Source organism: Streptopelia decaocto (assembly GCF_964273445.1).
Source record: "Streptopelia decaocto genome assembly, chromosome: Z".
NCBI lineage: Eukaryota > Metazoa > Chordata > Aves > Columbiformes > Columbidae > Streptopelia > Streptopelia decaocto.
Genome location: NC_138657.1, coordinates 80329559 through 80345680, shown reverse-complemented (window position 1 = coordinate 80345680; position 16122 = coordinate 80329559). Strand labels below are relative to the sequence as shown.

The following is a 16122-nucleotide window of genomic DNA, read 5'->3' as shown; positions in this document are numbered from 1 at the left end:
GAGCCTGAACCAAACTGCTCTGGTTTGGCTGGGGGGTCGGGTGCACCCGCCACAGGATTATTCATATTGTGAAGAGTTTCGTTTATGAAGGAACTAAAGGGTGGTTACACAACCAGCTGCTGATAGCATTAAAACCACCTCAGAAGTGAAGGACCATGGAGATGAGAAAATAAAGGCAGATGGACCCAAAATGGGCAGCGCTTCATCTCACAGCAGGATTATATCTTGTCATACATAGAGCGCTAAAAAAATGTATTAAAACTTCATATTTTTTCTTATGGCAATGGTAAAATAATTATCGAAGCCTTAAAACATTTAATTCTTCAAGCCATAAAGTGATGATGATGAAAAAGGGTGAAAGACCAACCAAATGTGGCTTTATCCAGAGAGCGCTTGGGACAGCACGTTGGAAAATAGATGTAAATCCTAAGTTATCTTCACACAAGTGAAGATAAACTCCCAAAGATCAAGTTTTCTGGTACTATTTTAAGTGGTTTAAATGTATAGGGTTTAAATTTCAAGCAACGACCATCCTTTTTGGGGAAAAAAGGAGCTCGTCACATCGCTTTTTGAGATCTTTCAGGATGGAACGCTCTTCGTGGCAGTCGATTATTTGCTGTAAATAGATTTGGTGGGTCTCTGGTGGTTTCTTCCCTCCGTTCCCCCTCCCCAAATCCTAATTATACATCGACCCATGGGCTAGTTTTTAATTTCCCCCCCTGCCTTAGAGATCAATTATCACAGAATCACAGAGTGTCAGGGGTTGAAGGGCCCTGGAAAGCTCATCCAGTGCAATCCCCCCATGGAGCAGGAACACCCAGATGAGGTTCCACAGGAAGGTGTCCAGGCGGGTTGGAATGTCTGCACAGAAGGAGACTCCACAACCCCCCTGGGCAGCCTGGGCCAGGCTCTGCCACCCTCACCGGGAAGAAGTTTCTTCTCAAATTTAAGTGGAACCTCTTGTGTTCCAGTTTGCACCCATTGCCCCTTGTCCTGTCACTGGTTGTCACCAAGAAGAGCCTGGCTCCATCCTCCTGACACTCACCTTTTCCATATTGATCCCCATGAATGAGTCCCCCCTCAGTGTCCTCTTGTCCAGCTCCAGAGCCCCAGCTCCCTCAGCCTTTCCTCACACGGGAGATGCTCCACTCCCTTCAGCATCTTGGTGGCTGCGCTGGACTCTCTCCAGCAGTTCCCTGTCCTGCTGGAACTGAGGGGCCACAACTGGACACAAGATTCCAGAATGCTGTAAAGCTGTGTGAGGGCAGGATTGTGCCTGCTCAATCCTCCCTCAGGCACCTCCAGTCACCTCAGGGGTCATGACAGACACAGCAGAGCAGCCTACACTTCCCAGCGTGCCCCGCGGCGCAGCGCCTCCCCTGACCAATCCGCTGCCGCCCTGTGCGCATGCGCGCCGCGAGGCGCTGGCGACGTGGAAGGCTGGGAGGCGGTGGGCGCGCGCGCCTGCGCGAGCGGGGCCGTTGGCGGGCGCGGAGGAGCCGCCTGAGGGGAGCGGAGCGGACGGGCCGCGCCGGGCGGCCCCGCGGCCCCAGGGGAGCCCCCTGGGCAGCGGGCCGGGCCAGCGGGGGTGCTGCGGCCTCGCTACCGGTCTCCCACCTGCCCGTACAGCGGTTGGAGTGCGAGCGGACGGGGTAAGCGGCGGTTGCTCCGGGCCCGCCCCGTGGCGGGGGCTGAGGGACGCGGGAGGCGGGGGGACCGTCGTTGCTCGGCCCCATATCGCGATAGAGCACCGTGGAGTTGCCGATCTCCTCAGCCGGGTCCCGCTGGGACCTTCCGGGTCCCCCCAGGACCGTCACCGAATTGTCCCTTTATACACGGTCCAAACCACAGCGAGCGAGGTTCATGCCCCTATTAGTGAAAAGACTATAAAATAACGTATTTTCCTCTGCCTTTGTGAACCACAAGGTTTTTCTAGTGCCCAATTACTGCATTTGCAATATAACGGGTTCTGCTCTGCTTCCTGGTCACTATTGCCGGTTTATTTTCATATTCTGAAGGTTCACGCTTAGTAAGAGTGGGAAAATATTTTGGTTTAAAAAGGAATTTGTGTCTTAATTGCCATCAGGTTTTGTTTTGGATGCCTTCATGCCACATATTGTATATATATTTATATATATTGTGTGTGTATATTTATATATATATTTTTTTTTAGCTTTTGTGCTAAGTGTAGTGAATTTGTGAAGCCATAATCTGTTTTCTTTTGCCGCGTGGACTGAGGGATAATGTGCTGGGCTGCGATTATAATCCTTCAGGTATTAGTAGCAGTAAGTAGATTGTTCATGTTTCCTGCACCGAGCGCTTTTTGAGTGCAGGGGAGTGTAAAGAATCTCCTGGGTGCTTTGGTCCAATTTCCTAATGCAGGCAACTGGGTTGTGTAATCCCCCGTTTGGTCGATTCCCGAGTCAAAACCGTTGAAATTGCTCCGGTTGGGGTGAAGTAAAGATGGTCGTTGCTCCTTAGATTGCCAGGAGCTTAAGCAGGTGTTGTTCTACTCTATCCCTGGGCTGTTTTCTATTTTCACATCACCGCTGTGTCAGGAGAAGCCCATGGATGGTCCTGGGGATGCTAGACCCTGCTCAGCACTCTCACCTGGTGGAAGGAACCACCAGCTCCTTCTCTTCCAGTCCTGCTTAGTATTTTGGTGATAAATTCAGTAAAAAAAGTGTGTGTGGCAAATTAATATTGAACTGAGCTGGCTCTGGTGCTTCCAGAAGAAGATTCCAGGATGTTTTTAACACGCTGGCGACTGACAGAAGGTGTTCAAAGTAGGAAATCCTGTTTGGTGGTTGATGAACTGTGGTCAAAGTGGATGGTTAAACGTGATAAAGGTATTTATTCCGAGTGTATTCTCTAGAGTGGAAAGCCTATTGCACCTTAAAGCAGTCACGCGCTTTGGCAAGTGTAATTTCATTTGCTGTAGGCCCTGGAGATAAGTGATATAAATCATGATCTGCAGCGTAATATAAAATTAGATGTACCTACAAAACATATAAAGCGCAGACAAATAGCTGTGTTGTAAAAATATACATAATGCCCAATTGTGGGCAGAGTACAGATGCCAAAATAATTGTATAACCTTTGAAATACAGCAATATAGACCAATATTTTAAAAAAGTAGGCTTTTTAATGAACATCTAAGCATCTTGCTGAAGCTTATAAGGTATTATTGTTGAATTTTTCTTTCTGAAACATCTCTTTGGCCATTACACAAGTTGTATTTATGCCTGAGAGTGAAACAGGGAGAAAATCTTAAATATGTATAACAGTAATCTTAACATCCCTTCCATAAAGAGGTAGATAAACCAAGCTAGTAGCTGCTTAGATTATTAAATCATAGCAGGTTTAGCATGACTTGTGTCGTATCCAACCCAGCTGCCCATTTTAATTATGGCAGTAACTGAGTCAGTTACTACAAATTGATTTTTTTAGGTAGGTCTATTGAATATAAAAAAAGAAAAGAGGGATAACTTCATCAATAATCATAAAGCATTTTAATATCAAAGTTTCCCACACTATAATCCATTCCAGATTATCAGGTAGTTTGTGTAGCAATTATTCTTTTGAGAACCATTGCTGGATTTGTGCTAATAAAAGTTTGGTTTTGGCCACAGGAAGAAGATCCAGTCAAACCAGTAATACTGGTACCGATATGCAGTATGTTCTTAAGATGTAAAGTTCCATCTCGGTATGGGTTGTGTATATTCTTGATTAGTCTTTTTCAGTTTTTCTAAGCTCCATATTCCATTGATATTCTCGTTGAAAGTTCAATTTGTTCTTCTCATTTTATAGTCCCAGTCCAGCTGTCCTGGAATGAACTTTCAACAAGAAATACCCACCCACTGCGAAGAGCAGAATTAGCATTTGGATTGTCACTTCTTGAAACTTTTGGAACACATATTTTATACCTGTAGTAGCTATTTAACAGGTGGAGAAACAGCGAGCCTTTTAAACTGTAATGTAAGGTGTGCTTGACCTTCTAATGGTGTTTTACTAATCAGATTAAAGAGATTATTTCTGCATGTATTCCAGAAAACACTTGCTGTGTTTGAGTTGTGACTTTAACGTGAGATGTAGGAATGTAAAAGTAATGATAGAGGTTTATTTTTCTTTTTAAATTGCCCCCCACATTCTTCCTTCACGTTATGATAGGATGTATTTCTAAAGCTGATACTGTCATTCTACTGTCAAATTATAAGGATTGGTTTAGTAATTGTTTAATAAAATGTCATCACTGGAATGATGTAGGAGGTCAGAAAAAAGCCCTTTAGAGTTTTTGAACCTTCAGGGCGATTTGGCGACAAGTATCATGTTTTAGTGTGGGAGTGGAACCAGCAGCATTAAAAAAGGATAAAATTAGGGAGATCTTTTGGAATTTTATGCTAATGAACAAGAGACCAGTTTTGTTGCATGTGTGGCAATTAAACATAGAATACTTACATGCTAGAAATGCTGATTGTTTTTATTCTGAGGCAAAAGGTTGGAACAGAAAGAAGTACTGGCATTTTTTTTTGTGAAGCTTTTTTGGACCTTGTCTTAACTTTAGAGAAAAGCAGTTTGAGCAAGGTGGTTGTTTTTTGGCTTTTTCTTTCCCCCTACGAGTCAGTAATTCCAGTTCAGGACAAGGCTGTGAAGGTGACAAGTTGTTCATCTGTAATAAGCTATTTTGAGCTTAGTAAACGCGCCTCCTTAGCGATCACATTAATAGATTTGATCACCACAACAGTAGCTTGTTAGATAGTGATTATATGTTATTATAAAGAATGAAGAAAAATGTGTGTTGAGATAGTACTAAGAAGATAGAGAAGCTGCAAATCTCAGTCTCATTTATAGAATTTAGGTTTTCATTTTCCTATCACCCGCTTTTCAGAACATTTTATGAAAAGTCAGCAAACTGTGGTCTTTAGAATAAACTGGCAAAGACAAAGGTGATTTGTAGCATCAGTTACTGAGCAGTTGGGTCAACAACCAGTGTCTGGGCTCACTCATGTCCCATTTCTTCTGCTTGAAATATTCTAACTTACCAAGACGGTCTTGAAAAATCACTTGGAAGCAGAACAACTGTCCTGTGGGTGTGATGCCAAGTAAGCAGACTGTGCTCTTCAAAATTAGCATTTTTTTAACTTATCCAGCACAATAAACAGTGGACAAGTCCGATTCAGTTATCTTGGGAGCTACCTAAAGATTTGGTTTTGTTTTTCTTGTATTTAAGTATTGCCTGGACCACTTAATGATTATGTTGCATTTCTTATTGCTGTACAAAAGTACGTCTGTCCTAAGGTCTTGAGCTTTAAGGAATTACATTTTGGTACCTGGTGAGTGGTTAGTGTGCTGTGCTGCTGCAAAAATATATTAAAGGACTGTAGATATAGTGGAGACAGTCGCCATCAAACTTCATAGAGTCTGAAAAATGGTAGAGGAGAAATAATTTGACCAATATCTAGAGAACTATGAAATATACTTGTCCCCAGGTTGCAAAGATTAGACCCATTTATGGTTGACCATGTTCTCAGAAAGAGCTCACATGTTGTATTTTTGACAAAAACCAGCTTGTCTGTCTCTTTCTGCTTTGCACAAAACATTTTTTTGTGTGCGTGTTTGTCTTTTTTGATGATTTCTGTGTCTGAACACTGTGTTAAAATAAGAGGTGTGGGGAAAGGGAGTTGGAGAAAGGAGCGGTGGCCAAATACATGATAGAAAAGTGGAGGAAAATTGCAAATCAGTACAGCGAAAAGTAAAATAAGCTGAAACAGTCTTTCCTGCGTAACTCATTAACTTAAAACCAGTCGGAAATGCTTTTAATTTCTAGTTGTGAAGAATGCGTTTATTCTATTCTGAAATCTCCCCTGCTGGTCGGTGATAAGTGACTGGTGTGTAAGAGGAGATAAATTCTTAGTAGTAGTTTGATTGCATTTGATGATTGCCAGGCATTAAGGTATAGCTGAAATATTGTTACTCCTTAACATGCTTAAAAACAAAAAAAAAAAGATTATTTCGGTGTTTTTCTCTTGATAAAAAGTGGCAGAAGGTCATAAATTCTGAGGATTATAAAGATTATTTTTTTTATGAAGATCCCTTTTATGGACATGAATTCTCATTGCTGTATATTTCTCCATTGTTAGTTTTGTTTAGCAAAATTTTACCATTTTAATTGATAAACCTAAAATCCTTATGCTTTTGTACCTCGTTTGGGAGTATATGTGAAGTTTAATGAATGATCTCTTGGTATTAATGAAATATTTGTATAACTGCTTTTTACCTTTGAAGATGTAAAAAGATGCTGATTTTTTGATCATTAGACACTCAAATACATTGCGTGGACACTATAATTAAAATATTGGTGCGGAATAATATCTACGGTTACTGTATCTTCTGCATCTTCTGCTGCATGAAGAATTATATGTATTTATTGCAATAGCCTCATAAATGTGTGGGAAGCTTTATGTTAGGCTTTTGTGGGACATTTTAATGTCTCACAGGTGAAATGTGGCCTTAAACATACAGTTTTTGGATACAAGTGGGAATTAGCCAAAAACCTCAGTGCAGCAGCTGTGTTAATACTTGAAGAAGCAGAATTACCTCTTATATATTCTAATTTTTACAGCGATATCAGCTGCTTTCCTTGAAAGGAAAACAACGTGCGTTTGTTTTAGTTCCTAACACTATAAAGGTAACCAAAGTGGTTTTATATATGGAAATGAAATTTTGTTAGGCTTTCAAATATAGGTTTTCAAATAGCATCACTTCTTAATTTTGTTTTCATATGGTTGTGTTAAAGGCCTAGCTTAGAGAATAATTAAAAAAATAATTATATATATATATATTATATATATTATTCAGATAACGCAGATTCAACCAGACCATCATGACAAGGATGGTTTTGGAAGGGGGAGCTGGTTATACCGAATGAATTAGTATAATATCAATTAAGTTGAGACTAGTAGGAGATTTCATACTTAATGGAACTATAATTTCTTGTCTAAAATGATTGAAATAGAAGGTTTAGAGAGCATGACAAGTTTGAACAGTGTACATGTTGTACCTCGAGTTACATTTGGGAGCTCAGACACAACATGTATGTTGCTTAATTACTTTTAAACTGAAGAGAAAAAATTACATTCTTGTCAACATTGTTAATAATTAATATTAGAATCTTTTGAAAGGGACAGTAAACTTGGGATATATATCTACCTCTCGGCCTTTGAGATCGGAACGAGTCCTGATGTGCAGAACAAACTCCTCGGTGGTTGCTCTGGAGCGGCTGCTGCTGCGTCCCGAGCCAAGTTCAGGACTAAACAGATGTTGGGTTTAACAGAGTGGGACACTGTGATTATGTAGGGTTGCTCCCAGCTTACTTATAATTGTTGGTAGAGGTAATAATAGTGTTAAACTAAAAGATGTGCTAGCAATTAGTGTATTTCAGTAATTTACTGCTGGGGTTGGGACTGATTTTTTCGGAAATGAGAAGCGATTTGTTCTTATTTGGTGTTTCTTGTGGCTCTCCCACTTCAGCACGTGAGGAAAGAGAATCTATTGAACCTTCTGCTCCAAAGTGACTGAGATTCCATGGAGCTGCAGTGGGGGCTGTCGTGGAAGTCAAGTCTAGGGAAAGTCATGGGTAACGATTTAAAATGAAAAAAAAAACAATTAAAATATAGTGGTGTGTTCCAAATACTGACCAACCTGTTATATCATATAAAAATTTGAACCTCTACTGCCCCGACCAGTGTTAGAGACACAGTGATGATGCTTCTTAATCAAAAGCAATTTGCAAATTTAAGTCATGTTTGATCTGAGAGAGTTTTTGAGCTAATAGCAGCTGTTTTGAAAAGAAACACGTCTGCTATTTAAAAATATGTTTCAAAATGCTTTGGGGTGGTGACTGGAGAATAGTATATGTCTTGTAAGTGTATTGGAGATCGTGGATAACATGTAACCATTGAAGTTAAAGCATTTGGGATAATTTGTTACTGTTGCTAAAGTGCTTGAAAATTAAATATTATTTTTTTTTAATGTTTAAATTATTTTTAGACATTTTTCCTAAAGGATATTAATGAACTCTGAAGAAAATAATTGTTTCCTTTGCCACCTGAAATGTTTTTCAGATTTAATGCTGGGCTTATGGCACTTGAGGTTGTAGGAGCTGAAGGTGCTCAGGCTGCACCATCAAATCATTGCATAACACAAAACCAGCAAGTTTTGAGATAATCTAATTAATGATGGAAGGAGTTAGCTTTGTTATACCCGTTGAATGTTGGTTTTAAGTGTGGTCATCTCTAGTAAGTATCAGTAGAACTTTGGGAGATTTTTACTTTAGAGGAGTATAGCGAATAGAATGTTTTAGGAGAGGAAAGAAAAAACCTGGGGTATAACAGAGGGGAAAAAAAATATGTTTATTTGAATGCTCGAAGTGAAGTTGGCGCACAAATGATTAGAAGGCAAAGCTTGCGAAGTCCATGTACCTACTAAGTAGTTTACAAGTATTTGTCGAACAATTTGATTATTTTGATTGATTCTTCTGTTTAATCTCGAGCTTTAGTATTTGTCGACTTGATTTCAAAGGTAGTGTAGTCTAAGTCTTGTGCTTACTGCTACTAGAATGATATTTTCTGGAAGCAACTGCTTCTGCAATGCTGATGAGTCTTAATCAGTACTGGAGTGATTCTTGAAACAGATCCTATACCTTTATGAAGACCAAGGGGAAGAGTTGTTACCAAGTAGTATCTTACATCTTCTAGTATAGCTGTTCCTGCTCTTATTTCTTTTATGTATAAATATAAGCTTTCAAAGCTATTAGTCACAGTTCTTTCTTCTCAAAAGATGGAAGATTATTGAAGCTGGTGTCCTGGAAAGATAGAAGATGCTTAGGAGCATCCCTGGTGCATAGTTAATAGCATCATGGTGTTTTTTTCTTTAATTAAATTGTTTATAAAGGTGAGAAGTGCTGACGAGCAGCATGGAGAATTGAAACCTCATCATTCTCGCACAGGTCAAGGACAACACAGCCGGTAATGAAAAAAGGTTTTGGACAATATCTCTACCAGCTTCTGTGGCATTGCTTCAAAAAGCAGTTTTTTGATGTATATATTTTTTAGCTTTTCCCTCCTTGAAGACAAGAGGTTTCAAGGTGCAGATCATTGATAACACGCAGCAGTTTCTTCCATGACGGACTCCCTTTCTTGACAATAGAAATAATTTTCTATCTACACATATCCACTTGGAACAAAAATTTTTAATAGCTTGTCAACATGATGTCTCTGCTTAAATTGTGATTTCTTTGTAGTTTTCCCCACTGGTAGCAGCCTTGATGTCGATACAACTATGATACTGTGTTCTGATACGGATTGCTAATTTAGGATCTGTATATTCCTTATTTGTACAAAAGACTTTAAATGTGTCTCTTTTTCTTTTTTTTTCCTTGAAGAAATGAACATTTAGAAAAGAATTTGCCAAATCAGGAAGATGGGAGCAAATAGCAGCAGCATCAGTGAGCTTCCAGAAAATGAGTACTTAAAGAAATTAGCAGGAGCAGAGCCCATCTCTGAGAATGACCCATTCTGGAATCAGCTGCTGTCTTTCAGCTTTACCACTCCAACAAACAGGTAAGAGGGTTCTTGTTGAAAAACTAAACCTTGCTTGTGTATTTCTAAGTCTGAAAGCAAAGGAGTGGTTTTGTTAATGCTGTTGTAGGTAGCAGAGGAATAAATGCGTGTGTAAAATGGACCGTTGTTTCTAATTTTGGAGGCTCTTCCATTCCTGTGGGTTCCTTTTTTCATGTTCTGTTGTTTCTTTGGGAAAGCTGCTGGAGTTGCTCAAGACTAACATAATATTTCCTCTTGACTTACAGTACATCTTCCATAATTTAACTGTAGGTTACCTGTTGAGTTTCTTTGGATGGCTTTACCCCACCTGTCTTTTACGTTTTACAAAGAAGCTTGGCATGTATCCACAAAAATATTTTCTGAAGATCTAAAATTCAAGTTCCGTGTGTCTCTTCACTCCAGCAAGTGGTGTAGATATAAACAGAATTAATATTTTGGGGAGGACCCACAGAAAATGAATCCTTGTCCATTGCTAAATTCATTGGCCTATCTATTGATTATCAGTCTTAACAGTCTGGTATTACCTAATACTTCTAATTATCACTTAAACTGTTTTTTACAGTTTATAATGTGACCTGATAATCTTCTGCCAGGTGAACGTCTCATTTGACTATTTTATTATTATCATCGGTATTTCCTTGCAAAGGATCTGGCTTTTTCACAAAGGGTAGTAACAGACGCCATCTAACCCCTTGTGTAACAGGTTTAAATAGGCCACAATGCCTTACTGCTAAAATTTGGGTTTTGAATGTCTGCAGAGAAGGAGACTCCACAACCCCCCTGGGCAGCCTGGGCCAGGCTCTGCCACCCTCACCAGGAACAAGTTTCTTCTCAAATTTAAGTGGAACCTCTTGTGTTCCAGCTTGATCCCATTATCCCTTGTCCTATCATTGTTTGCCACCGAGAAGAGCCTGGCTCCATCCTCATGGCACTCACCCTTCATATATTTATAAACATTAATAAGGTCACCCCTCAGTCTCCTTTTCTCCAAACTAAAGAGACCCAGCTCCCTCAGCCTTTCTTCATAAGGGAGATGCTCCACTCCCTTAATCATCTTGGTTGCCCTACGCTGGACCCTCTCCAGCAGTTCCCTGTCCTGCTGGAACTGAGGGGCCCAGAACTGGACACAATATTCCAGATGTGGTCTCACCAGGGTGGAGTAGAGGGGCAGGAGGACCTCTCTCGATCTGCTAACCACCCCCTTCTAATCCACCCCAGGATGCCATTGGCCTTCCTGGCCACAAGGGCCCAGTGCTGGCTCATGGTCACCCTGCTGTCCACCAGGACCCCCAGGTCCCTTTCCCCTACACTGCTCTCTAATATGTAATTTCCCAACCTCTACTGGAACCTGGGGTTGTTCCTGCCCAGATTCAAGACTCTACACTTGCCCTTGTTACATTTCATCAGGTTATTCCCCGCCCAACTCTCCAGCCTGTCCAGGTCTCTGATGGCAGCACAGCCTCTGGCGTGTCAGCCACTCCTCCCAGCTTGGTGTCACCAGCAAACTTGCTGACAGTCACTCTATTCCCTCGTCTAAATTGTTGATGAATATATTGAATAATATTGGCCCCAGTACTGCCCCCTGAGGCACTGCGCTAGATACTGGCCTCCAACTAGACTCCGCACCATTGACTACTACTCTCTGTCTTCTCTCCTTAAGCCAGTTTGCAACCCACCTCACTACTCTATTGTCCAGCCCACACCTCCTCAGCTGAGCTGTGAGGATGCTGTGGGAGACTGTGGCAAAGGCTTTACTGAAGGCAAGGTGGTTTCTAGTGAGGTATAGTTTACGTCTTACGTAACTTCACTCTGTGCTGTGTCTTGTGCGCAGTACCTTCTGAAAGGCAAAAAATGGCATTTATTTTCCTAACAATTAGGACCAGATTAGGCAGATGTTTCCTACTACTGGGACTAAGTGAATGTTCAGGCAACTGGGAGGGAAAATGGTTCCAGTAAACAACTGGGAGGCATTTACTAGACTTGATTTTTGTAAAGAGTGAGGAGGAAGGATTTTGACTCCTGCATGGAGAGAGTATCCAGGGTAACAAGAAGATACAGTGTTGGGGTGGGTTATAAAGTTCGTCAAGGGTGGTGCATAATTAGCAGCGGGTAAGGAACAGTTGTGTTTTCTCTGAGATCCCTGAAGATACAAGAATTGTTTACAGCCTACATGTGACTAACAAGTTGGACAATATTCTATCAAGTCATATAATACCATGTTGATTTGGTTTTTTTTGGGGGGGGAAATAGTTACATGTCAACCCCCATCAATTTTCTTCAGTTCTTCTACTGCTTCTTCCTCTACTGCCAAAATAAAGGAGTGTTTCATAGTTTGCAGCTTTTTTATGCTTATTTCATGGAGTCCGATCCAGTGCAGAGTAAGTTCTCTTAGAAAAAACCAAACATAATCAAAGGAAAAAATACACAAACAAGAAACATAATTAAAAAAACAACCAAACTGATCCAGAAGCCAGTTGCAAGTTTAATTAGCTGAACACCAGATGGTGCTCTTTGCTGGTAGAAAGATCTTTTTAGAGGCATCTTTTGTGCAGCTTAATAATTGGAAGGAAACAGAAATTTCCCATTAAGTTACACCTACCTGAGAGAAGCATTTGACAAATGATGTTGGATGCCGTTGTGTAAATCAGATAACCTTGCCTGCACGAACAGAACAATAGAGGTCAATGCTCATCTCTGAGATTAAAACCTCGCAAAGTATCAAGTTAACTCTGTTTTAATGAGGCTTGAGCGCGTTTAGACAGGAGGAAGATGCCTTTTTTTGGCTCTTGTGGAAAGGAGCCGGTTTTCACCTGGTCAACAAGACGCAATTTAGGTTTTTTCTCAAATAATATTTTTTTACTTCCTTGAATTTTTGCAAAGATGGGACTGATACAATCCCCATCTGGAAAGGGGTCATATTCTCTGGATGCTGCTTCAGATGTACTTCTGTCCTATATATGACAGTGCTATAGGGAAAGAGGAGAAAAACATGCAAAGAGAAGGTAGTAGGAGAATATATGGTCATAGGAAAGCCAACTAACAATAAATAAGACAACAAAAACCAGCAACACCTGAGACGTGGTGGGATTGGGTTCACTTTGAGTCACACATTCACCTCGTTGTCATGAAGAAACCAGTAGCTGCAAGGAAGACAGAGGCTACTCTCAATATATTTAAGGGAAATTTGAATCTGTTTCTATAAGTTTGTGGGTTTTTGAACACTCTTCTGTGTGTACTTTCTGTCTGATGAGGAATATGCAAGTTGTGCTTTGCTTTCTAGAAGGTCGTCCAGATTGCAGCTGCCAAAGGAAGATCTTTCAGGCTGCCAAACCCAGTTGGATCTTCCAAGGAACAATAGTCTTTTAATCCCCAAAACCAAAAGCTCGTGGACTTGAGAGCTGGTGAATTTACTGGTTTTCTACTCTGAGAAAAATGAGGGCATGATACCATATCTGATAACGGCGCTGCTGTCTGTCTTCTTTTCCTTATGCTTTGCTGTTCTTCCTCTCATCATGTGGATTTTCTTCCTAGTTAAGCGAGTATTAAGAGTGAATATGAACTGGGGGTCATTCTGGTCTGTGCATTCGTAAATCCTGATTATGAATCAACCTTCAATTATCAGAAATGAGCTGTCGGTGAATCCCTGTTCACTGCCCGTGACCATGAGCAATAGTTACAGCCACAGCAAGTCTGGAATATTTGGCAAGTAAAGCCACTTAAATGATTTAGGAGTAGGAGATGAGTAATATACACATAAATGACAGTAAAATCAAAGGCTACTAGCAGTTTAGTTTAGGTTGCCTCATGCTTTGCACTGTAAAAATTGTGTTATAATCTCCTCTTCTGTAAAGCAGGTTATGGGTGGCAAGTAGGTAAAATTCCTTTCTATATATATATATATTTTAATTATTTTAAATTTTCCTTCACATATCCTTATTTTTTGCACAGAACGGACTCACTGGAGCAGAGTTAAAATCATATAAAACCTAGTCAAACTTAAACCGGACTTAACTAAACCAGAACTTGCTGCAAATCATGTGCTTAATATTGACTGTTCCACTTTGTTCCTTTCCCGGAGTTTTTAATGAGCGGCTGCTTCCAGAATAGTGCGCAGGAGCCTTTAATGGAAAGACATAAAACCGAGCGACTTTTATGTTGCTTTAATATGGTAGATTTGGAAATTGGTACAATAAATTAGACACGGCTTTGGATTCTTTTGACATCTTTCCTCTGCCTAGTCCATTAAAGTCAACATTCCCACAGTGTGAATTTATTGAATGGGCCGATTCTTCTGTTTTGTAGTCGATGGCAAGCAAAAAACCTTTACTTAGAGGAAAAAACCATCTGGAAAGCTGCTGGTTTTCTGTCTACTACATTTGGGTCTTATACCATGGTGTCTGCCCTTATTATAATAAAAATGCTTATAATGTCATTTTATATACAGAATACTTTCTATTGCCACGTTGAGATATTTTCACAGAATCACACACAGAATCACAGAATCGACTGGGTTGGAAAAGACCTCAGGGATCATCCAGTCCAAGCCTTGGTCCAACTCCAGTCCATTGACTAGATCATGGCACTAAGTGCCATGGCCAATCTCAGTTGAAAAACCTCCAGGGCCGGTGAGTCCAGCACCTCCCTGGGCAGCCATTCCAATCCTGACCACTCTCTCTGCACAGAATTGCTTTCTCATCTCCAGCCTCAATTTCCCCTGGCAGAGTTGAAGCCCATGGCCCCTTGTCCTATTGGGAGAAGAGCCCAATCCCCCCCTGGCTAGAACTGCCCTTCAGGTAGTTCTAGAGAGTGCTGAGCTCAGCTCTAAGCCTCCTCTTCTCCAGACTAAACAAGCCCAGCTCCCTCAGCCTCTCCCCATAAGGCTTGTGTTCCAGTCCCTTCCCCAGTCTTGTTGCTCTTCTCTGGCCCCGCTCCAGCACTTCAATCTCTTTCCTGAGCTGAGGGGCCCAGCACTGAACACAATACTCCAGGGGTGGCCTCCCCAATGCAGAGCACAGGGGAAGGATCACTGCCCTTGTCCTGCTGCCCACGCTGGTTTGGATCCAGGACAGGATCCCATTGGCCTTCTTGGCCACCTGGGCACACTGGTGGCTCCTGTTGAGCTTCCTGTCCATGAGTCCCCCCAGGTCCCTTTCTGCCTGGCTGCTCTCCAGCCACTCTGTGCCCAGCCTGGAGCGCTGCAGGGGGTTGTTGTGGCCAAAGGGCAGCACCCGCCACTTGGCCTTGTTGAACTTCAGCCCATTGCAATGGGCCCATTGTTCCAGTCTCTCCAGATCCCTCTGCAGGGGATAAAACCATGTTTTTCAAAGATGACTCCTTTCTTTTACCATCTTTTATTAATTATGGTTTTGTTGAAGTCTGATTGTTTGTCAATTTAAAGTAAAGCAACTGAATTTATTTCAGCCACTGTAAAATAACTCCACTGGTTTTTCTTTTTAATAATTTTTTCTTCTCTTTGGAAGTAATAGGTTTCTACCATATATGCCAGAATTTATATTAACTAAATATTGTTTCTGTATTATGTTCTACCTGGTCAATAATCAATGCCTTTACATATCATAACTCATAATTTTCACTCTTCCTTGTGAAATATAAAAGGGTAATTTTGACAGCTGATATCAAAGGGATAGTTTTGGAGCTTGCAAGTTTAAACTTCATTTTGATTTCTTCTCTCTCCTTCCCAGCACTTCCTATGTGATGCAGATATTTCCTGCCTAGAGATGGCTTTGTAGTGACAATTTATACGCCAAATATTCTGACTGCTTGTCTTGTTGAGACGTTGCAAGACATTAATCACTGCAAAACCTCTCATGTTTCGATGCCTTTAATATAAACCAAGCTGAATTCATTTGCTTTAAAGAAGTCTACGCTGGTAGAATTAATTTCACTATTAATTACAGTTTTGCTGAGGTCTGTGGGCCTACCCTCTATAGAAAAAGGCAAATAGAATAATTTCTTGCTATGTGGTTAAATGTATTTTTCTTTGAAGCTTGAGCATTTCCCCCACTGCTCACACCCCGTTTGAATCCCAACACCAGGTTGTATCTTTTACTCACTCCTCAGAAAATTGTAGAGGTGGTAAATATAATTGGGATATTATACTATATATTTTATATATATATATATATATATATGTATATTATTTGCCCAAACCCAAATAATTTAGTTCAGGTAGTACCAGGTGAAACATATGGTTCTGTGCGAACTCACCCAGGTCACTGTGATCATTATATGACAGTAATTAATGAAAAATGGAGGTTTTAGTGTTAAGTTGCCATTATTCTATTAATTCATTAACCAAATGTCATCTCTGCAGGGATCGGAGAGCAAAGGCAACACCGCAGCTGGTTGTAGCATTTCGTTTGTGCCACATTATGAATCTTGGCCCTGGCATTTTCTGCTTAAGTGTTAATATAATGTATCTTCTGTCTTCACCAAAAAAATAGGCAACTTTTTCCCCTTTCTCTCCCTTTTTTTCCCGCCC

At 40.8% G+C, this 16122-nt stretch overlaps 1 protein-coding gene across 3 annotated transcripts in view; it reads left to right on the top strand.

The window, feature by feature from the left end:
- Positions 1-1427: 1427 nt before the first annotated feature.
- The window catches only part of DYM (dymeclin), a 183695-nt gene continuing 169000 nt past the window's right edge, over positions 1428-16122 (top strand). For 2 of the 3 annotated variants that reach the window (XM_082074231.1, XM_082074230.1), the window contains exons 1-2: positions 1428-1652; positions 9443-9620. In XM_082074231.1, coding sequence (XP_081930357.1) covers positions 9481-9620 — 140 coding nt within the window. In that variant the 5' untranslated portion in view covers positions 1428-1652; positions 9443-9480. The remainder of the gene's footprint in view (positions 1653-9442; positions 9621-16122) is intronic. The other variant, XM_082074229.1, reaches the window with a different exon arrangement.